At 37.4% G+C, this 24,778-nt stretch overlaps 1 protein-coding gene across 1 annotated transcript in view; it reads right to left on the reverse strand.

Annotated features, from left to right (window-relative positions):
• Positions 1-24,778, reverse strand: part of SEC63 (SEC63 protein translocation regulator) — a 65,776-nt gene that overhangs the window by 12,155 nt on the left and 28,843 nt on the right. The window contains exons 6-14 of the mRNA XM_075498494.1: positions 24,529-24,587; positions 23,727-23,777; positions 21,069-21,177; positions 18,430-18,524; positions 15,008-15,140; positions 13,747-13,839; positions 7,011-7,165; positions 5,046-5,193; positions 902-984 (exon numbers count right to left, since the gene is read on the reverse strand). Of these exons, the coding sequence (XP_075354609.1) occupies positions 902-984; positions 5,046-5,193; positions 7,011-7,165; positions 13,747-13,839; positions 15,008-15,140; positions 18,430-18,524; positions 21,069-21,177; positions 23,727-23,777; positions 24,529-24,587 (926 nt within the window). The remainder of the gene's footprint in view (positions 1-901; positions 985-5,045; positions 5,194-7,010; positions 7,166-13,746; positions 13,840-15,007; positions 15,141-18,429; positions 18,525-21,068; positions 21,178-23,726; positions 23,778-24,528; positions 24,588-24,778) is intronic.

Consider the following 24,778-nt stretch of genomic DNA (forward strand, 5'->3'; position numbering starts at 1 on the left):
TTTTACTTTCTATCTACTGCATCCTCAGTTATCGAGATGACACTCTTTCAGATGATTCTGAAATTCCATAGCATGAACACACAGTAGTTATATATACAGACTGCTTTCTGCTGAACTGGCTTCAATGGCTAGTCTGATCCTCAACTGTAATACTCATGCTTGTATGCCTTACCTTAGAGGCATAACTCAGACTGTTTACTTAGACAATTCTCTGAATAGTACAGATGCAAAAATTGACACTGTAGGCTTTGTTAGGTAAAAGTGTGTTTAGTTTCTGTGTGTTACATTTTTTGTTCAAAGAAAGTCACTACTCTGTTTTAAGCTAAAAAATAAGCACAAGTCAGAAGTTTCACTACTAGGGTGTAGTATTATTTTGGTTATGCCACATTACTTCCCATTCAGCAGTCTACTTTCTTCATGTGGCACTAGCGTACCTCCTTTATATTAAGTTATGTATATTCTGCATTCTGCTGGACTGAGTTTCTTTCATAGAAGTGTCTGAAACACCCAAGAGATTTGTAACATTATGAGCCCACATAAAGTGAAATCAAACACTGTCCTAAGGTCTTGAGTGAATACTTTATTCTAGTTCAAGAACTAAGTTTCTGAATGTCTCTTTTCCTGTTATTTACAAACCTCAAGGCAGTATCACTTGCCGTATTCTTTTACTGTTCCCTAGACAACTGCAACGGGTCAGACTGAACTTTGGTTTGATTCCAGGAAAACTTTCTCATTCAGAAACAAAAACATAAGGAAGGATTAAGAGCACAAGTTCTCAATTTCAAATCTTAGTCTTACAGTTATATTTACAAAACAGTATGTTAGCTCACAAAGAAGAAATGCCTGTTTATTAGCATATACTTGCAGTTACCCTGAAATAACAAGTATTCTTAATACTTACTGCCATGGTCTGTCTTGTTAGTGTGACCAGAACGGTGACAAGAGAACCTACTGTAATATTGTTGCTGTCTTCATCATCCAGAACTAGTGTAAAAAGAAAAGCAACACACCTATTACACTTCTTTAAAGCCTTTTTTTCCATCAAACATTTGTTTCTGCTGTGTCTAGATATAAGCATATAAATTCCAGAATTTTTAACAAAAAATAATTTCCAAATATTATTTATTAAGTCTCTTACAACCTCAAATATACTGTCAGGATGAGGGCTGGTAATTCAGCAAACTATAAAATAGCAACATTGAGTTTGAAATTTTAATTGCATAAAAGTTAGAAAATCCAAAGTTACAGCTGCTGTGGGAACCATAACTCTGTAATATTGTGCATTATATATTAAAGCATAAAACTTCAGAAACATGAAATACCACACATGACCAAAGGGACCCTGTTATATTTGTTCTGGGAATCATAACTTTGATTTTCCTGACTTTCATATGATTAACAACTCAATTTCAATGCCACATTAACAATCACGCATTTAATTCTTTTTTTAAAGTAGAAGGCAAAGGAAAATAAAAGAACAGCAATGATTATTTTAACTAAAACATTGAACATAAAACTGACAGGAAAGCCACTGAGGAGTTTATATCTCCAATCTATGAACTGGAAAATGTCCCAGGTTGGGGAGGAATAGAGTTATATCCCAGTGTAGAAATTTTATCCACCCCCCTGCCCCCCAAGAAAGCAGTTTTACTATTCACTAGTTTTACATAAATATTTTATATAATGGTAATACTGAGCTAAACAGAAAAGCATATGCATTGTTTAATCTTCCATACCACACCTGAGTACAGTCATGTGACAAATGAAGACTATAGGCAGAAAAAGGTTGCTTGCCAAAATATGGGAAGGTACTTCAAGACTGAATTAAGCAGATTAACAGGACTCTCTACAATCCTATGCTACAATAAGATAAAGTCTTTTGTCTGTTTATTTTTCAGAAAACACACATAAGTAACACTTAGAAATCTCAAGATTAACAGACATTTGCTTCCTTAATAGATATTTCCATCAACATTTACTTCTCACAGAGGACTATGCATAAGCAAAATTACAAATTAGGCTACCCAACAAAACATATCACATTTTGATCATTGCAACCACAGTAACAATATAAATTAGAAACAAGTATTAGAACAACCTTTCAATTATCTCACATTTACTAGCACTGATCTTCTACAAAGGAAAGGAGACCGCAGAACCAATTCGCTTTCCACTGAAAGAGAGAATTGAGTTCCACTGAAATTGAGAATTGAGTTGAGAACTGACTGAGAATCGAGTTCTTGATTCAGGGCGAAGTAAGGAGGGGGACGAGCAAAACCGCTACCATGGACTTCTGGAGGGCAGACTTTGGCCTGTTCAGGACACTGGTTGAGAGAGTCCCTTGGGAGACAGTCCTGAAGGGGAAAGGGGTCCAGGAAGGCTGGGCATTCTTCAAGAAGGAAGTCTTAAAGGTGCAGAAGCAGGTCATCCCCATGTGCCGTAAGACGAACCGGCGGGGAAGACAACTGGCCTGGCTGAACAGGGAGCTTTTGCTGGGACTCAGGAAAAAAAAGGAGAGTTTACCACTTTTGGAAGAAGGGGCAGGCAACTCAAGAAGTGTACATGGATCTCATCAAGTCAAGCAGAGAGAAAATGAGAAAGGCAAAAGCCCAGCTAGAACTCAATCTGGCCACTGTTTTAGGAGTTTAAAATGTTTTTACAAATTTTTTTTTTTTTTTTTTTTTTACAAAAAATGTTTTTACAAATACATTAACAACAAGAAGAGAGCCAAGGAGAATCTCCCTCCTTTATTGGATGCGGGGGGGAACATTGCCACCAAAGATGAGGAAAAGGCTGAGGTACTTAATGCCTTCTTTGCCTCAGTCTTTAGTAGTCAGACCAGTTATCCCCAGGAAATTCAGCCCCCTGAGCTGGAAGACAGGGACAGAGAGCAGAATAAATCCCCCATAATCGAGGAGGAAGCACCTAACGACCTGCTACACCATCTGGACACACACAAATCCATGGGGCCAGATGGGATCCACCTGAGAGTACTGAGGGAGCTGGCGGAGGAGCTTGCCAAGCCATTCTCCATCATTTATCAGCAGTCCTGGTTAACAGCAGATGTCCCAGACAACTGGAGATGAGCAAACGTGACGCACATCTACAAGAAGGGCCGGAAGGAGGATCCGGGGAACTACAGGCCTGTCAGCCTGACCTCAGTACCGAGGAAAATTATGGAGCGGTTCATCTTGAGTGCACTCAACAGGCATGTGCAGGCCAACCAGGGGATCAGGCCCCGCCAGCATGGGTTCAGGAAAGGCAGGTCCTGCTTGACCAACCTGATCTCCTTCTATGACAAGGTGACCCGCCTAGTGGATGAGGGAAAGGCTGTGGATGTTATCTACCTCAACTTTAGTAAAGCCTTTGACACTGTCTCCCACAGCATTCTCCTGGAGAAGCTGGCAGCTCGTGGCTTGGACAAGCGTACTCTTTGCTGGGTAGAAAAACTGGCTGGATGGCTGAGCCCAGAGAGTGGTGGTGAATGGAGTTTACTCCAGTTGGCGGCCAGTCACAAGTGGTGTTCCCCAGGGCTCAGTACTGGGGCCAGTTCTGTTTAATATCTTTATCAATGATCTGGATGAAGGGATCGAGTGCACCCTCAGTAAGTTTGCAGATGACACCAAGTTGAGCAGTAGTGTTGATCTGCTTGAGGGTAGGAAGGCTCTGCAGAGGCACCTGGACAGGCTGGATCGATGGGCTGAGGCCAATTGTATGAGGTTTAACAAGGCCAAGTGCCAGGTCCTGCACTTGGACCACAACAACCCCATGCAACAACCTACAGGCTTGGGGAAGAGTGGCTAGAAAGCTGCCAGGCAGAAAAGGACCTGGGGGTGCTGGTTGACAGCCGGCTGAACATGAGCCAGCAGTGTGCCCAGGTGGCCAAGAAAGCCAATGGCATCCTGGCTTCTATCAAAAATAGTGTGGCCAGCAGGACTAGGGAAGTGATCATGCCCCTGTACTTGGCACTGGTGAGGCCACACCTCAAATACTGTGTTCAGTTTTGGGCCCCTCACTACAAGAAGGACATTGAGGTGCTGGAGCGTGTCAGAGAAGGGCAATGAAGCTGGTGAAGGGTCTAGAGCACAAGTCTTATGAGCAGCGGCTGAGGGAACTGGGATCGTTTAGTCTGGAGAAAAGGAGGCTGAGGGGAGACCTTATCAGGAAAGGAGGTTGTAGTGAGGTGGGTGTCAGTCTCTTCTCCCAAGTAACTAGTGACGGGATGAGAGGAAATGGCCTCAAATTGCATCAGGAGAGGTTTAGATTGGATATTAGGAAAAATTTCTTTACTGAAAGGGTGGTCAAGCATTGGAACAGGCTGCCCAGAGTGGTGGTGGGGTCACCATCCCTGGAGGAGTTCAAAAAACATGTAGATGTGGCACTTTGGGACATGGTTTGGTAGGCATGGAGGTGTTGGATTGACGGTTGGACTAGATGATCCTAGAGGTCTTTTCCAACCTTAATGATTCTATGAAAGGCTAACTGGAACTGCTTAACGATATACCTAATCTTCACAGAGGAAGAGCATTATACATTCATTGAAACGGTGCACACAAAAGGTAGCTAAGCCTAGCATGGACAAATTCTGCCAGATATAAAAACTATACAAGGATTATCACAAAAGAGCCCCTGAATATTTAGTCATCAGGGTCTCCAACTCAAAATCTCACAAAGGACTCCCCATGCTGGAGTAAGCTGAGCATAAATCCTAGAATAAGCACAACTTTTTAAGATAGCTAATAAAAGTGGTATTTCAACCAGAATTCCACATTGCTCATGAAAATTTAAATCAACAGATGAAATATCATAAGCTCCTGTAGGAGAAACTACTGCTGGCTTGGGAATCTGTGAAATGTTTCAATGTACTTTTATCTCCTCAGACTATAAATCTCATGTACAAGAGGCCGCCACTCAAAAAAATGTCATTTCCAGGCCACATAAATAACAGTGAGTTGTGTATCAGTGTCCTCCAAAAGCTTACTGCCAACAGACTATCAAAATGTCAGAAGAGCGACATATACAGAACAAAAGGACCTCCCACTCACCCTGTGGTTTTATATCCATAGTGACATACGGAAAGCTGCCAAGGACAGCCATAACTTCATCATATTTCTTATCTTCTAGGAAGTGCAGTAAATTGCGACGATCAGAACCTTTCAAACTCACCAAATCCTGAATACTTTTGATTTTGTACTGAATTAGAAAAAAAAAAAAAGGAAGTCACATTGTAGCAGAGAACACAGTCCACAAACAAACTCTTGATAATATATCACTTGTGTCCCCACGTTACTAATACATACACACCATTTGCTTTGTTCTTATTAAAAAGCGTACTTTAGGAAACTAGCAAGCATATGTTTTGAGAAACAATAAAACAGAGGTTGCATTCAGACCTACTAAATAGAACTGCTTTGAACATTGGTGTGTTCCTTAGTATGGCACCCCTTAGAAACTGGACACATTTTTTTATAAAACTATTACTTCAGCCAGCTTTTTCAGAAAGCTGAGCCAAGAAGTCTTACTAATCGGGATCTTTATTTAGATAGAGTACTTCAGTGCTTTCAGATTTATACTAGCAGGAACAACTAAGTACAAGTCACTTTTTTTTCCCCCCATACTGAACTGCAAACAAGTCTAAAACCATTCAAGATTTGCAGAGCAGAGTGAAAAGGATAAAATCAAACACAGATTTTTCTTAACACTTGATTAGCTCACCATTATAAATGTACGTATTTTATTAAAAACAACTTCATGCATCCAGGTAGACTGATCATACTTCCAATCTAGGGGGACTGTATTTTTGAAGAGCTCAATGCATGGGAATCCTGTACAAACACACCTAATAAATTTGTCTCTTCCCTCTTTCAGGGAAAGGACAGGTGGGATTATGAGATAGCCAAATTCTTGATTTTTTTTTACTTAGTTACACTGCACATGTCAAAAAATACATCTAAAATTGGGTACTTTTTTGTACCCTCCCTGTAGTTTAGGGCTGGGTTAAGAAAAGTAAGTGTTTGATGATACCTGTAAGAGAATGATTCTTTTACCTCATCCAAAGGAAAAGACTACTTGACTATTTAATGAACAAGCATCTTCAAAGGCGATTAAAAAAAATGCAGTACTTAAGAATTCTTTACCTTCACACTAAGACAGAAGCATTTAAACACCACCTAAGGCTGTAGTTAAAGCTAAACAAAACTTCCATTAGATTAAAAGAATATTTTTAAGATTGATCCAAATTAAGCATTGTAATAAGACTATCAAAAAAAGTCAACAGTGTCTACTAGAAGATAACTGCTTGTTTCTAACCAGGCAATCCTAGAAGATATACTACAGTCAAACAAACAAGCAGGTTTGAATACAGAGACAGTCAGTGAAACAGAGTGAAGAAACGTATGCAGGTATTCAGGCAAGACTATTCTTTTTTGTCCTTACACTCTACAAATACCAACACTTATCCAACTAGAACTACATAGCAAGAGCTTTATAAAGCATCCTCTTTCATACATAAAGGATCACAAAACATTAAATACTTCCCACAGTAACTGATAATTTTTTTCCTTTTACGAACTCCCCTGTGCTACCTTCCAAATATATTTTCTATGAAACTAGATTCAGAATGATGCAAAGCCAAACAAGCCAAAAAAAAAGTCCCAGTAGGATATTCCAGCCACATTCTGGAAAAATATTAAATAGGAGCTAGTACTCTGTAATAAGAAAGAAACTGTTTCTGCTGTTCATGAGGTCAACGTAGACTGATCTTTTACACACTTTTACACTTATCAGATCTCTGATCATAATTCCCACCTCCTAACTGAGATGGACTTTAAAGAAAGAAAAAAAAACCACACAGATAATCTAGGAAGTATTGTACTGAATTCCTGAAAAATTAAAAATATATTTTTATTCTCTTAGTTAATTCATGACTTTGCTTCCTTATAGACAAATAGGTAAAAGAAGTAACAGGAAGTGTTTTAAGAAGTTACCAAGTATCATTTCTAGTTTTATACCTTTTTATGATTGGAGACTCGCCTAAGACTGTCCTCTTCAATGTGAGGCAGCTGCAAGAGGGGAGACTTGAACTGTTGAAGTCCCTGGACAGTCATCTGGGAAAGCTTCATGCAATTTTCCAAAGATCCCAAAGATGGAGCACGGAACTCCCTTTCTTGGGGAGAATGAAACAGATGACATAATTTTTAATTATTTTTTTTCTTCTTACACTTTTACAACATATACTTGGATTGTAGACTACAGAAAACCTTGTTTTCAGTCAACCAAGCAAAAGAAAGAGGCGTCTTAATGTTCAGCATAATTAATCAGGTAGCCTTTTTACTCTCACTGCAGTCACATAGCTCAGCAGACATTTTCTTCCCTCTATTTAGGCTATCACAGCTGAACACTAAGACAGGGAAAGACTTCCATCTAACATTGTCTCAGGGAACAACAGCACAATGTATCTATGCAATTCTTATAGACAAAAACTCCACCACTTAAGTTTAAAAAAAAAAAAAAAACCAGCAGCATCAAAACCAACTTGTTTGAAATTTGCATTTTTTTATATGTATATGTGTGTGTGTGTATAACATGTTTAGCTCTACTTTGTAAGCATATCATTAAATATAATTTATCATTAAACATTAATCTTTTACAACACAATGTATTATTCATAAGATTTTCATCTTGATATGAACATAAAGGTAGCAGCCTATTACATGCAAGAAAAAAACTGTAGGTATAACAGAAGCTAAGCAGAGCATATTATATTATGTTAGAAGGCAGTAAGAATAGCTGTAAAAATATCAAAGGCACGGGTTTTATAAGTATACCTAAAGGTTAAAAGGGGTGTCTGAGCAAACATCTATTTGAGTTTTCTTTTAGAAATTACCTATAATTCCTTTAATATTTTAAAGTACAAGAAGGTATACACTCTACATAATTAAAATTATTATAAGATAGACAAGGAGAAAGTCTTAACCAGAACAGAGCAAAAGAAAAATAGTCACTTAATACTTTTCATCATGTCTGCAAAGAAATGAAAAAGCAAAGCAGACAGATTTCCCCATACTGCTATTTAACTTTGTAGACAACTGTCCATTCATAAATAAGACTTCTCAAAACCCTGTTTAGAAAACCCATTTCAGAATTCCCCTGCAGCTCAAGAGCTGCTGCAAGTCCGGAATTGGCAATGTTCAGGTCGCTCTATATATACACTTTACTGTGAAACAAAAAAATAAGTTAGAGCCTCTTCAGGGAGCCAAGAGGAATTTCAGCTACTTAAATCTTTTGCTGAACTTGTATATAGCATATAAAAGAACTGAAGGAAATTTTAAACACGTATTACAGAAAACACCTGTAATTTATGATGCCTGTCATTTTATTTAAGAATCAGTATATGTATTTTCCTTATACTTTAAAATCTCTTCTGAGGAACAATCAACCTTTGGTTACCTTGACTGTTACAGGTACATTCTGCATATAAACATATAAAAATAAGTATGAACACAAATATCTGTGTGTGTACATACACAAATATACTCATGTAAGTATAGAAATACGTATGTTTGGTGTGGACATATTTGGCTGGTATATTTGGGACACTGCAACAGGGGCATGGAGGCATCTTTCAATAGATTAGACAGATGGTCAGAAGAAATATGGCCACTCTGCTAGAACTGTGTGATCAAGATTACCAGGCTATCAAGGCAATTAAAGGTGTGAATAAAAGCAGGTTTACTTACACCTAGGTGAGAAGGCAGACAGGCTGTAACCTACACCTGCCCAAAAGGGTACCAAAGCCAAAATTGATGAATGTTAAGTGCAATGGCCATGTATTTTGATAAAAGGCAAGTTTAAATTAATTTTAAAACATTTTACAGAGGATATATGAGAACACAATAAATCTGACCAAAAAAACCCCAGATTTGGTGTCTTCAGTATGTTTTCTCCTTCCTTTACACCACTACCTTGCTGCAAATTTATAAGCAGCTACTAGGGCTTGTTAAATGTACATGAAAGATCACCATCACCTCTGCTCCACCTGCCCCTCTCCCTTTAAATGGCCTATTTCTTCATTAATTACACCAAGCTATAATCAGCTATCGAATCAAATTACATGGCAGGATTTTTTTTAACCCAGTATATTAATAAATACTGTGAAGATTACAGGCAATGCAAAGAGAAAAATAACACATGAATGGAACTATCCAGCTAGACATACTGATAAGTAACAAAGATGTAACTTCTACCTTATTTAAAAAAAAAAAAAAAGTAACGGAAAGACTAATCCCTCAACTAAATAGCAAAAAATTTACTTTCCATCTTACCTATCTTCTACCTCCCCTCTAATTTTTTTGGCTGCTGCTAAGGAAAGTCACAGGATTTTTTTAAATTAAAAAAACCCACACTGCAAACCAAGTTAATAAAAGAATCCTAAATATTCTCTGACAAACTGGCTTTTGCAGGAAATTCACCTAGAGCTTTGAGACCACAGAGCACTAGTCAGAGTAGAAATTCTTCTCTTTTTTAAAGCATGGACTCATCATCCATATGACAGTAGAAAAATATTTTAACAAAGTTGGAGAATATTATTTTGTTTCCCGAAAATAACACAGGACTTAATATTCCCCGAGCGTGGATTTCAGGACAGTATAGCTTTAACACCCAACCGCCCCTGCCATAAAATGAATGCCATTACTGCACGTATTTTGACAGCTTCTGCTCGTCAAAGTGCACAAGACAAGATGACCTTTAATCTAAGGTCATAAAGTCATCCAAAACATATGACATTACAGTAGTCAATCACAAATTTAAACGCAAACCGCAGTTGCTTGTGAAGGAATGGTATACACCTGGGTCAAACCACAACCATTACACTGCAGCTTCCAACCTGAATTAAGAAATGCACTTTGGCTGGACAGCTGAACTGATGCCTAACCTTTATGCAGACAGTTACTAGAGCACATTCCATGGTTTTGGCAGCAAACACCTCGCCTGGCATGGCAGCTCTCTACTTATGACACTTAAGGATGATCTCAAAGCCATCAAGATAGCCATCAAAGAAGCCATCAAGATAATTTAGGCCTGCTGATTATCAACTACCAGTTATAAAACAACGGAAGCAAGCAAGGGATGCCACAGAGCAAAGCATATTTTCAGGGAGCTGCATGTAAAAAGAAAGTCTCGCAGACTATGAGGAAGTCAGGCAAGAGAGTAAAAGATATTTTATCCAAAGGTAGCTCACAATTGCCACATTTTCCACCAGGCTGGAAAAAGCTTAGCAGTAACTAAAAACTGACTGGACCGAAATGAAAATAGTATCAATTTTGCTTTTATGAAAGCAAATTAAAACTGTGCCTTGGAAATAACAAATCCAAATAATAACGAATCCAAACTCATCTGCAAAGAATGATAGCTCTGTTAAAAATTAAGAAGTAACCATGATTAAACAATTTTGATGCCAAACCTACACTCATTCTTTCATGACAGATTGTTTCTAATGGGGTTTGGTAAGAAAGGCAACGTCCACGGCTTTTATGGGGATGCATAAGCAGCCCGAGTTACCACTCTGCTATCTGGGCAGGCAGGATGCTTGTCCCTGTGAAGGGCTCAGACAGCAGAGCTTCATAAATCTCATTCCATGATGTGCTGTCCTTAGTGTTTCTCAGTCTTTCTTGCATCTCTTTCAAGAACAGCTGATACTGGACCAGTAGTTGAATGCTATATGGACATTTTTAAAATTAATTAGGAAAACGAAGTGCCAAGATTCTGAAGATTCATCCAAGGTGCTTTTCCTCAAAAGCCCTGATTACAAAGTATGCATAAATGGCTACAGATATTTCTTGAATAATAATGATGATTACAATAACTCAGGATATTTGAAAGACAAATGAATGCAGCGCAAAATGAGACTCCTCATCCCACCATCAATTTAGGTTTCACAAAATAAGGTCTCTCCCCAAAATATTTCTTTAGTTAATATTAACGCATGCCATCATCTCTGTATTTTCCACAGATCAGGACTGCTGAACATCTGTGGCTAATTATAGCATGTGATAATTTTATGTACCATGTCAAGGCTGATTTAAGTGAAAATTAGAATTAAACCCAGAAACATCTGTAGTTAAGTTTTAAGCTACTTAAAACTGTGTTAAGATGACAAATACACAAACTTAAACAAAATAGTCTCTCAAAAATTTCAGTATCTAACTTTAATTTTACTCATATCTTAAAAAAAAAAAAAAAAAACCACACAAAACAATGATACCTTTTTGATTTCCAGTTTCCAAACAAAATTCTCTCTACATGTACATTCATCAAAAGCCAGGTCAACATTTTAAATTTGCTAAGTGATAAGTAGCAAAAATGGTGATTTTCCTTTACACCAAAGACTAAAATTCTGAAATTGTTTACTTTTAAGTCCTTAAATTCATTATTGTTGGCCTGATGGGCAACTGTTCAGTACCACCTTCCCTTTAATGCTTTGTGCTGAGAGCACTAGCATGGAAGTCAGAGGAAATGTTCGGTACCAATTTCTGAATACTGCCATTTTAAAACTTTGGAAATAATTTTTAGAAAACCTGCTACAGAAATACCAAGCAAATCCTCAACTATATCTATGATACACTTTGAGTTTTTTACAAATCTATGGAAGTAACTTCTACCATACATAATGACAACTATAATTTCTCATCCACTTTTACAGACTCATTGAGGTTGGCAGGGATCATGAAAAACTTTAGAAATTGTTTGTAGTAGAGGTCGTTTAGGTTTGATTTTTTTAATAACCATCACTTCCATTTCACATGCAAATGGAAAATTAATTTACACTACTGTCTTCCAAAATACTGTTTGATTTTTTAATTTTAATTTAAGCTAAAAACCTAAATTTTTTGGAACTTCAAAGCGGTTTATGAAATACACTGCATCTATAAGTAATCATTTTACTGTCAAATTAAAAAGGTATCTCCATGTACATACAGAACTAGGAGAAGAATACAGCTACTTGGAGGTCATTCAAGTTGTAAAGTATATCATGTATTCTGTTAAGTATCTTATTTCAGCTTTTACAAAAGAGATATAGGTGTTTTTAATTTTTCAAAGACTTCCAGTTCTGTTACATAAAAAAAGCTTCTGGCTCTATTATTTTGGTTTCATTTTGCACAAGTGAAAACAAGTATTTACTAGTTGACTAATATATACATATAGGCCATCTTAAAAGAAATCTTCTAGAGGTCTGAAGTATTTTTATTTAAAAAAACTATCCACATTAAAAAAAAGGTGTCTATATTTGGCATATGCAAGGGCTTACAAACAAGTACTTTTCATAATTAGCTATAATATGTGGACTTAGTCCTGCTGAGCTAGCAAAACTTAAAAAAAACACAAAAAAATTCCAACACTTCCAAAATAATTACAATAATTAAACTATTTAAAACTGATTGTTTTTCTCTTGAAAGAAACTGAAAAATTTGAACCAAAGAGAAATAAACTATTAGAAACTAATAAAGTTTCACAGCATTAGTTTCCTTATCTTAAATCTGTACAGGAGATATCTTTGCAACTTAGTTACAGTGCTAGTCTGGAGAATATTCACAAAAACATATCCAATATCTATCCACAGCTGATCTCTTAATATGATACTCATTAATAAATATAATCTAACATTAGGTGAATATTACTTCTGCAATGAAAAATATGGCTACTGTTTTCTTCCAAGTTTCAAGTTCTCTCCCCAGCAGTCTCAGTAAAGACAGGGTTTAGACTCAGTAAAGACTAGTAAAGACAGGGTTTAAAAGAGAAATAGAAATCAATAGTTCCTTCTAAAATAGGACACGTAAGCCAGCATGCAACAGCCTTATCTGCTCACATCCGCACTCTTGTACTTTATTTGGTTAAGAAGCACAATTTCCAGCACCACTTGCAATAGTTCTGGGAAAGATCTTCCCCAAAACCATTCTTGTTAGGAGGCTATGAATGCTTGTTAAAGGAGTTTTGGTCCAGTAAAGATCAACCGATGAGTATTATTTGATGGCAAGCAAAATGGTCCCCAGTTTGGCATAAAAAAATGCCTTGCGTATGTTTGCTGCAATAATGGAATGAGATCCAAGTCTTTGTTTCCTTACCCTGCAAGCAACCATCTTCAGCATAATTGCCTTTTTACAGTAAAAATAAAAAAGCTTAAATATTACATTTCAATTAAATTGTAATTTCTATGGCAATTATGGAAAAGCACCTGCCATTGCAAGTTCAGGAAAAAAAACCCTACATAGCAGACTCAACAGCATAGGAACCAGAAATGGAGAAATATGAGCAACACACAAAGAAATTATGGCACAGAAATGAGCCAAAACACAAGTGACACTCATAACAGAAGAGGAAGAACTGTGAAAGTGCAAATTAAAAGACGGATGAACACAAGGTTCAACGTGTCTTATACTAAGTGCTTTGCTACCAAGAACGGACCAGATCTTTAAGAAAAGGTTTTCAATTGCATTTAAGGAGAAACTTTTAACTGCAAAAATTACAAGGTGAACACAGATACTCAAGATTTCAGAGTGGGGCTTGGCGGCAGCAGCAGCATTTCAATCTTCAAAATGGAGAGCGCTCTCATTACAGTGAAAAGAGCAAAAGCACATTTAGGTATATCTAAATATCATAGGTTGTTTCCCACAAGAACCAAAAACTTTATGAAATATTGCAGTGAAGAATCATATTTACTAGTTTTAATTATACAGTTTCTCTTCTTACCTTCCCGGCTTCGAGCCATTATTATTAGTTGGCAGATCACATTAATCATTTCTTGAATAAGTGCAGGACTCTTTTTCAGGATAAACTGCTGATCTGCAAGACATAACTGGCTGCAATTATGCTGCACTTCTATTAGGAAAAAAGAGGACAGTTTACATGAACTGGACATTTAATGGTGCAGCCTTAATTTCTATTCATTCTTGTATTATTGAAAATACCACTTTATTCACATTGACACATCCATCCATAACATTCCCTAACAAAACAGGAAAGAGCAAATTCTAAGAGGGAACACAAATTGTGTACCAGACAAGCAGCTTCCACACCAAATGAAGAAGTATTATTAGATCCATCTAAAAAAGCAACAGTATGGCACAGACAATTTACCAGTCTTATTAAAATAGCATTAATTCTTCAGGTAACCACAGGTTTAAAAAAGGATTTTTTGTTTTAAGTGAAACATCAATTTTGGGAAAAATATTATTTGTAAAGTACTAACTACTTTTGAATACAGATCTGTGAAGTTCTAAGCACAAACAGTAACTAAGTGGCAGGGAAGAGGAGGTATTTTTAGTGGCTATTTAAAACTGATCATTTTTCTCTTGAAAGAAACTGAAAAATTTGAACCAAAGCATCTTCATTGTTTGGTTGGGTTTTTTTTCCATTTGCGTTAAAATATAGAACATCTCAAGTTTGCTGGTCAGCCTAAGAAACCATGAGTTTCATAGCTGAAACTTAAGAACTGCATTTAGAAACGTTTCAGTTTGTATATTTACAAGTATAAAAACCTGCAAAACACAAAACTGAATCTCATATGTAACTGATATTTTAAAGTTCTAATCTTGTCACCCTTGCTTTACATAGTGGGGTGAAAAAACTCCAAAAATAACCATGAATGGACATATTATCAAGCACGATGTTATGCTTATCTTGGATTTCTTTACTCTGAAAAGCAAATACACTTCACATGTTTAGCTTTTTATTCTATTACAAAGAAGAAAAAAAAAGTATCAAAGTCACATTTGCAGCCAAAAAGCATTAAAAACTACGATATTAGCATTACAGGGCTATCAAGAGAATGAGAAAACGCTAAGTAAATGTTTTAGTTTTTCAGCTTTAATGACTCTGAGTACACTGCAACAGAGATTATTGAGCAGAGATCCACACAACTCTAATGGACAAAAAGTGTGTTTATGAGTACTGTAGCATGCAATGTGTTGCTCTGTTTCCAACAACATCCCGTTAGTGGAGAAGCCATTACCTTCTTCAAGGACCTCAGGAACTTCCATCCTGGCAAGATGAGTCAGCAGCAGAACTCTGGCTTTCAGGCTGTAAGGGCAGGTGAGTGGAGGCTCATTCTTCTTTAAATTTATGCCACCAATTCCTCTGATTAGCTAAAATAGAATAGTTAAATACAAATAGCTATTTTCGTGCTAAAGAGTGTCCTGGTTTCAGTTGAGATAGAGCTAATTTTCTTTATAGTGGCTGGTATGGGGCTATGTTTTGGATTTGTGCTGAAGACAGTGTTGATAATACAGAGATGTTTTAGTTGTTGCTGCACTCGTCAAGGACTTTTCAGCTTCCCGTGCTCTGCCAGGTGCAGAAGAAGCTGGGAGGGGACACAGCCAGGATAGTTGATCCAAACTGACCAAAGGGCTATTCCATACCACATGACGTCATGCTCAGTATATAAAGCTGGGGAAGAAGAAGGAAGGGGGGACATTTGGAGCGATGGCGTTTGTCTTCCCAAGTAACCATTACGCGTGATGGAGCCCTGCTTTCCTGGGGATGGCTGAACACCTGCCTGCCCATGGGAAGTAGCGAAGGAATTCCTTGCTTTGCTTTGCTTGCGTGCGCGGCTTTTGCTTTACCTATTAAACTGTCCTTATCTCAACCCTCAAGTTTTCTTACTTTTGCTCTTCCGATTCTCTCCCCCATCCCACCAGGGGGGAGTGAGCGAGCGGCTGCGTGGTGCTTAGCTGCCGGCTGGGACTAAACCACGACAAGAGAAACAAATACAGGAGGAGAATGGTTTACAAGGAAAAAAGTTACATTCACAAAAGCAAGCCTTTAAGTAACTTTTCCCTGGAAAGTTCTGTAGAGATGAACGTTAGCCATTTTTATTCATAACCCAGCTCCAAAAAGTCAAGAAGTATCTTTAAATGCCTTGTTTCAAGGGGGGGGGGGGGGGGGGGGGGGGGGGGGGGGGGGATGAGGGAGGAAGTAAAGATTTGCACACAAGAAACCTGCCTTGAATAGATTGAGTAAATTTGTATTGATAAGTATTTTTTAAATCCGATTTTATTGCCAAGGTTTACTAGATTCAACCATATTTCTACAGTATTTATATTAAACTCAATATGCACTAGCAACAGTATCATCTTGAGACCTTTCACCCATCTAAGACCTAGCCAGCTTCCTCAGAAATATTCTCAAGTATCACAGGAAGGAGGGTTATAAGCCTGAACTCCCTGGTAGGCTGAAGATCAAGTATTTTAACTTATTTGTAAACAGCATCAACTTGAAAAAAGCATGGTATTCTTTATTCAGGATGACCTGTCTTGATCCTGACTAGACCAAGATGCACAGTTCAAACAGGTCTCTCAACTGAATTTGTTGAAGACCCTGGAGGGAAAGGCTGCAAAGCTGAGGAACAGAAGCTCATAGTTTATCAGAATTAATACATGGCCCAGAAGCTTCACTTTTTAGGTCAACAAGTCACCTGAGGAGAGATTGAGGTTCCAAAATCTCCAGCCACAAAGGGAAGTCAGGGGATCAACAGCCAGGCTACACTGACCTTTGACCAGTCTTTCCCTACACTTGAAAAAAATCTTCTAACAAGAAGTTCCTTATAAGCACATCCTGGTATAACACCAGACCAAGACGACTAAAACTTTGATAAGAAAACTTTTATAAAAAGTATCGATACTGGGTTTATGATAAAACAGTGAAATAAAAATGGGAACAATAATCATGGCCCAAAAAGCAGGATACACTAACAAAAATTATTAGCAATACCCTCTGTATTGATGCTTTGGAGACTTGTACTGCCATATACTAAGAAAAAAAGAACACAGATGACACTGATGACTGCAGCTTTAGAAATGGAACAAAATCCAATAGTATAAAACGCAAGGTCATGCACTTGCATACTAACAAGAACTGCAGCTCGAAGATGGGAGCTTGTTAGCTGGAAAACAGGGGTATAAGATGAGAGGAATCTGGAAAACAGTGATCCCACACTAGTTATATTAAACCACCATATGCAACAGCTGTGGAAAACAGTATGCTGAAAGTTATTCCCTGCAGAAATACAGGAATAGCAGTGCCACCGACTAAGGCACTGCTAAGACTTAACATGGAATATTGCGGACAATTCTGAGCAGACAAAATAAAAAATAACGTAAAATTCAGAAATACATCAACTGGGGACAGTACCCTATTCAGCACATAGCAGGATGAGGGAAATGAAGAGCCTTTTAGGAAACAGGGGATGAAAAGACAGCAGCTTTTCTAGTTTAGCAAAATGAAGACAAAAAGAGAACAAATGGGCTATTGCTTCTGTCTGTAAATGCATTAGGGATACACACAGCAAGAATCATTTAGACTCAAGAATAATGATGACAAAAAATACGAATACAAATTGGTCACAAACAAGACTCCTAACCACTAGAACTGGAAGGTCTGGAACAGCTTCTCAGTAGGATATGGTTACAGGAGGCTTGACTGGCTTTTAAATAATGATTAAATGTAAAGGGCTTGCATGATGCCAATGCTTGCAGCAGCACGGGAGAAGAACTGATGATCAGGGTGATCTTTCCCAGTGATGTGCTCCCAAGCACAATCACAATTCTAGCTCCTTCTCTTAAAGTCCACAAGATGATAAAGAATTTGTAAAAGAGACAAAGACAATTAAGTAAAGAGGTATCTCAGTCTCTTTTCTTTATGTTTAGGACGTGAAAGCATGTTTACAACTTGAAAATTCAATTGTGTGCATGCAAAGGTTAAATCTGTGAGACTACACCCCCTCATTTTGCAAACTAAGAACATTTTCTTTGGAGCATTTTGTATACTGTGCTTTAAACTTCTTAAAACCAAAGTGTTAGTTTCTGATAAATAAGACTTCCTAAAACTCTGCTAAGCAATAATTATTTGCCACAGTATGCATTATGGCAGTTGGGAAGACTGAGTGGAAATGAAAATAAAAGGCAACCAAAGGGGAACTGACATTCATGGAGAAATCTTCGTAACATTTAAAGAGATTATTAATTCAGATATCAGATCATAATTTTATCTCAGTATTAACATATTTAACCAGATCTGTGTTAATGATTTAAAAGAACTTTATCAAACGGCAATCACCTCCTTATATCAATACTCAAAATTTATAAGGACTGACTCCCTATCTAGTTCACCCCTCCCCAAAAACCCAACCCAGCAGCCTAGATACTAAACTGATTCCATTTAAGCCAAGTATTATTACCAAGTAATGTTATCTTTTAATTTAAAAAAAATTAAATCAAGTCTAGCTTCTAATTTCTATTTCGGAAGAGATACAGTGGCATCTCAACAAAATTAATGCCTTGAGAACTTGAATTCCGTCATCTGGTCACCTAGAAGCGCCATCTCCCTCTTCCCTTGAAGGGGTCAGTTATTTCTAAAACACCTCTTGATATAACTAACCTGTGGTATCTGAATGTTGTCTGCTGGTCTGCTCGTAGCATCTTTATTGTACTGAGGATCAAATTCAGATGCCCCTGCTAAAACCATGATAAGCCCTGCAAAGATAATTGGAGGCAGACAGAGAAAGTATCAGCAACATCCTATGCCACCGAGCTATTTCTTCAGAATTATCAGCCATAAAATTTATTCCCACTCTTCCCCCAACAACCATGAATATCCATGTTCTGTATTTAGTGCATCAGTTACTACTGCCACAGGGCAAAGGAGGCAAGAACCAATGCCTGGCACAAGACAAAAGAGATCGCTCAAGGCTCCATTTTGCATGGCATCAAGTCCAGCATTCGATCCTAAATGTCTTCACATAGTTAGACTTCTTTAGGACTGGCAGACGTCACTGCACAGCAGTTTGACTACTTCTGCATGCTCACAGAGCCATTCCTCTCAGCAATTTATTTGCCTGCGGCTGCACCACAATGTGTGTACTGGAGGGGGAGGCGGGAAGGATAAAGTTTCAACTCAATTTTCTGTTCAGTCAGCATCGAAAATTCACCAAAAATTTTTCTTTTAATTATTAGAAAAGCACTTCAATAAATATCCCTGCAAACAAATCCCACAAAGCTGATGGACTGCTCTTCTAATGTGATTAGGAAAATCCATACTACCTCAAAATATTCTGTTGTATAATTAAGATGAAAGACATGCACAATGGGGTATTTTAGCCCCATTATGAGCTTTCTGCTCATGAACATATCAGATGTCTCAGCCATAGACAATGAGAGAAAGCTCATCCCATCATTTGCTCCAGTTAAAATAACTTTTTCAGCAATAGTTTCACAAGCTTCATTCTTAAATTTTGACCAAGTTTTTTTCTGGGCAAGTCAAAGTTATTTTTGCCTACTTGCAGTACTCAGGGAATTCCACCTACAACTACTGAGCTCAAGTTCCCTGAGCATCAATTCTCATTTCCGTTCTTGCTTATCTGTTTACTTCCTGAGCAGAGCATAACGAAGGGTTTCAGACAACTATAAATACTTTCCTATGAAGATCCACAACTGTGGGTCCTCAAGAAAGGAAGCTTTTAAAACTCATTTGTATCGAAACCTAACAAAAAAAAAAAATCTAACACAAGGCAAGCCATGCAGATGTGTCTCACCATTTCCCTAGCCCGGTTTGATTGCATCTGCCCAGGCTTAAGCTTTGAGTTTTGGCTCTGGTACCTTACACCACTGTGGAATTCACAACCAAGCAAAAGCCTTACCTGATCACTGTGTGATTTGTTTAAGCCACCTCAGCTGCGGCTCATTTTTCATTCAGACTGCACAACAGACCTCAGTGGAAATAACTGACCTGCCTCTGACCCCAGGACCCCCTGAAAGTGTTAAGTCCTTAAATAAGGCCACTTAAACTTACAGTTAACTTTTCAACCAATCTGTAGAAGAGACAAGGCAAGCCTCAAAGCTATGGCTATGAACAAGGTTCAACATGAAATAATCTACTGTTGCCAACAAGTTTGGAGAAAGAAGAGAAACAGGTTTGCAGTGATCTCCCTAAATTTCTAAAGGTGTCTCACCTACTCTCCCATTCCTCCTTTCACACCTAGCTGTTTGGAGAGGGGAAAAAGGCCTAGAGTATGACAAGGTGGAGAGCATAAACTGGTCTAAATTAACCCCACACACAAATCCATTTGTTCTGGGACTAGAAAGCTAACATATTTCCATACTCTTATCTCCTAAGACCTCTAAGATTATCTGTGAAGCATTTCTGTTCAGCAGGAAAGGGATGTATCAAGAGTGGATGCTTCCAGCAATCTTCCAGCAAATCCAAAGCTAAACAGTGCAATTCAAAGGAGTACAAGTATATATTTATGACCCCTCTTTGAGGTTTTTTCTTTTTTGGTTGTTTTATTCTGCTTTTCAATCATTCTGAGCATGCAATCTAAGAAAAACTTATTAGTACCATGCTAATTCTTCAGGCCCATGCCAGCCTCCAAACTGAAAGATCCAATTCTGCACCTGAGGATACTGTAGACCAAGATAAAGTCCAACATAATGTATCTACAAATTTCCCCAGAACTTTTTCTTTAAAAGTCAGCAGACAAGAAAAATAAGTATATCAGAAACTATAAACAAGTAACAAAGTAACATGAAATTGATAGGGAGCAAAATTTTTAAACAGAAATTCACCTATAACATAACAAGTAAGAATAGAGTACCAGTAATGCTATTTCATTCTTTGGTGATATAAAAAGAAGAAATTATGAGATCCCCTCCCTAGAAAATTCCCAAAGCCTGTTTTGTTACACTAACAGAAGAAAACACACAGATATGGGCCGCATTCCTAGTGGCCATACAGTAACTCAGGACTACAGGCAGGTCAGCATCTGTTTTTCCCAACATAGAATATCCTTTTTTTTTTTTTGCATACAGATGTAGATATAGATCTATATGACTCCCTCCCCAAATAGTTGGGTCTTCTTACAGAGTACTCTTCACCTGCAACAAAATGAAGTTTTTAAAAAAATTCTCAAAGAACCAAAAACATTATTTTAACCTAACAAAGGCTTATAAGGCAGAAGTATTTTAACATCAGCAGACAGACATTTCAGATGAACACATCATTTCAAGATGCCTTTTACTTACGTTTCATGTCCATGTTCCGTGTTTTATAGACAAAATACGTATATATTTGAGTTGTCCGAATGAGAATTTGATCTCCACTATATCGTATTGATCGGTACCACCAGGAACCCTGAGATATTTAACAAGAACAAAATTATGTCAGCTACGATGAAGCATTGAAACAGATATGCTGGATCACGTCGTATCTGTTCACAACCTGTTAACTCAGCCCAACTGGTTTTACCTATGTTAAGGTCAATTTCAGAAAGGAGAAGGAAACAAAAAAAAAAATCTTTGCCAACACAAATTTTAAAAGCACACCAATACATTCATCTAAGAGAATCTAATGCTAAAGATTTTTAGCCTATCTCTAGCCTAGAGAATTCCCCCTAACGCATGCACATATACACTGCTTTGTTTATTTTTGGTGTTATTTTATGGAAGACACTAAACAGTAAATCCATTCGATTTACCACTTTCTGTATACGTGGTAACTCCTTACTGTGCAACACAGCATTCGAGTCAAACTCAGTTTAGGCAGACGAAGGTCAAACCAAGAACAAAATAAGATATTTCTTTCACTGCAAAAAAATAATTTAAGTTACCTAATTAGAAAATGCTTTTCAGAAGTGGAATTTGGATGTGGCCCAGTACTCTTGCTGCAAATTTTCAGAATTAAGCCGCACGCCTTCAGGTTGACAGAAAAAGTTTTCCAAACCTTCAGAAACACTCCAATAATTCCCTCATTAGCATTACACCACTGACTTCAAATTATGGAACTCACTGTACAGTGATTATAATATATTTTAAGAAAAGTGGTGTGTTGTGTTATAAACTGCAGTCTGTTCATTAAAATCCTCCTTGTACACAAAGCTCACTAACATGAGAAAAAACATCCAAGATAAACTTTACAATAGATTGAGATGTATCACAAGTGAAAAGTAACAAGCAGTAAAGTAGTAAGTGATGCTTACTACTATTGATTAATAAGCAATAGTGTAAATTCCCCTACCACAGCAAGAAGTCTGCAATTTACTTAATTATTTGGGAAATGCTCTAGGACTGGCTCCCCACAAACACTTTTTTTTTTTAATAACTTAGGTTTGATTCTTCCATGAATAGATGAACCCTGACACAAAATGGTACACAACTTTTTTTAAAGTTTTTCTGCAGACAAATTTAGATTATAATCCCATAGCTATCAAGTTTTTGTCTAAGTATAGGTACTGGAAGAAAAATATAACTATTGCCAACCCAAATATACATGAAAGAGGCTGCCCTAACTGCTTTTGCAGATAGAGCTCACCTCTCTCACCTCATGTACAGAACATTATTTAGGTCAGTGGAGGTCTAGGAAGAACAACGTATCAGTATTTTCCTTTTTTGTTGATCTGGATTCAAAGGGTGGAACTAGCCCTCACTTTATTTTAGATGCCTATCTCAGATATAGGATGACTACACTGTAGTTAACTTCAGCTTCTTTATTGATTCATAAAAGAGAAACAGGCCCATTAAAGACATGAATCATCTTGTATGTCTACTTTAGAATGAAATGATAAAATAACTTGCTCCATAAAAATGACTATTCCTCTTCACTGACTATAAAAGAAATTTACAGTGACAAGTCAGAACGCAAAGTCTACATCTGGTATAGGGGCAAGAAGAGGCAGATTATTTTTTTCTCTGCTCAGGACATTTCTTCATAACAGAAAGGATGTTTACTTTCACTTGAGCTACGATAAACCTGGTATAAATCACTAAAAGTACATGTATACAAAAAAGCATCAACAGACACCAACTGAAACCTAAAAGGAAAGATGGGAAAAATAGGTAGACATTGTACCCTGGATTTTAGACTTCTTATTCCACGACTTGTTGAAATAGCCACATCTAATTTTCTACACTGAATCTTCAATTATGCACAAAGACTCTCAAAGAGAAGGGATAATGCCTGGCTGAGCCTCTGCACACAGACATGCAAGCAGTTGCCAAGACCTCGGGACGCTTTCTCAAATGAAAATCTTCCTAAGAGCATGAAGGTTTCTGGGTGTCAGTTTTCTGAGTCTTTCTTCATACCATACCACAAACGCACAATCCCTGGATAAGGGACGTTGTTAAAAAGCAATAGCGTAGGGCAAACCCAAGCCCTGAAGTACCACTCACCTAGCAATTGATTTCTCACACAAAGAAATCTCAAGGGTAGACATCTCATGGTGTTCAGCAGATCAATAAAAACTGAAGTTATGAAAACAAAGGCAGCCAGGAGAAACCAAAGCAACAACTTGTTCCATAAGCAGTAATCATTCTAGTACCACCAGCTACATACATCTCGGTCTTGGCTCTACAGTAACACCACTGAATATATTCCTGAGTTCATCACATCATATTAATTTTAATGTGATGAATGACAGAAGGTACAAGACAAATTACGTAACTCAGTCTAACTCTAGCGATATCTAATATTTTCTCTACAGCCCTCTCTCCATCATGGCACTGCATTTTTTTGGAAACTCTACAGCAGCTACACCTTTTCTATAATAAAACACCCACATTAAAAAAAAAAGCTCACTCGCACTCTCTCTCCATGAAAGGCAAGAATGAGCAACTCTACTTATGTCTAAGACAGCTTTGTTTACACCTTGGTTACAGAGGGTAGAATATTAATCAGATAGTACTTACCACAACAACTGGAAGAATAACCATAAATGCTAATCCGTATACAAGCAAAACCTAGAGAAAAGTTATGAAACATAGTGCATTAGACACTTCAGTTACTTAATACCACTCTTGTTTAATCTTTATTCTAACATACAGTCAAGTAGTATTACCACAAGCCTACTACAAATTCATGCAAGCTTATTGCATAATACCCGTCATTATTTCTGAAGAACAACTTACAAGTAATATAATCGGTTGGGTAGGGTTTAAATAAGGAGTATCAGTTTAGTGTAAGTAACCTTTCAAATAATCCACACATTGTCTCAGGTGGGTTTCTTTAATAATTAAAGAGTTGGCAGCTAATCTGTGATGCAGTGGACAGAGATGATTACCACATTAAAAGAAATCAAGCGGGTAAGCCAAATACCTTGCAGCAACAAATGCAACAGAAAGAACATTTAGACATCGTATGATTACAGCATCACTAGCAAACCAAAAATGGAACTACAGAAATCCAGCAAACAAACAGTTCTGTATGTGTTTCCTTGCAACAGCAAACACACACTCTGTAGCAGGGGTGACCACAGTACAACCTCATTATCATTGCAACGAGATCCTTCCAAGCATATTAATACTTTACTCTCAAAGGTTAGATTTAAGCTACTCTAACACTTTTGACTCCTGAAATTTGCTTCAAAGACATGCATTTGGACCAAAGTACTATTAAGTATGTGTTTTGACTAAAATGCACAGTATTAAGCACGTTTTAAGGTGAACACTTGAAAGTTCATCTTAAAATCTTGAGCTAAGTAAGCTGACTCACCAAAATTGAATTTTTCTGATCCACAATCCAAGCTGGCAAAGCTATACCGAAGCTTGTAGCTGTAGGATGAAAGAAAAGAAATTCACTATAAAATGTTAAGGAATTGTTTTAAAGTCACATTAAGTCTAACAAACAAAAAAAAAAACCAACAAAACCACCAACCCAGAAAAAACCCTCATGTTTATCACTTCAATAAGTAAAATTCTAACAAATTTAGCAAAATAAAAAACCAAATCAAATACACTCAAGT

This window comes from Mycteria americana, chromosome 3, assembly GCF_035582795.1.
Source record: "Mycteria americana isolate JAX WOST 10 ecotype Jacksonville Zoo and Gardens chromosome 3, USCA_MyAme_1.0, whole genome shotgun sequence".
In the NCBI taxonomy this organism is placed as follows: Eukaryota; Metazoa; Chordata; class Aves; order Ciconiiformes; family Ciconiidae; genus Mycteria; species Mycteria americana.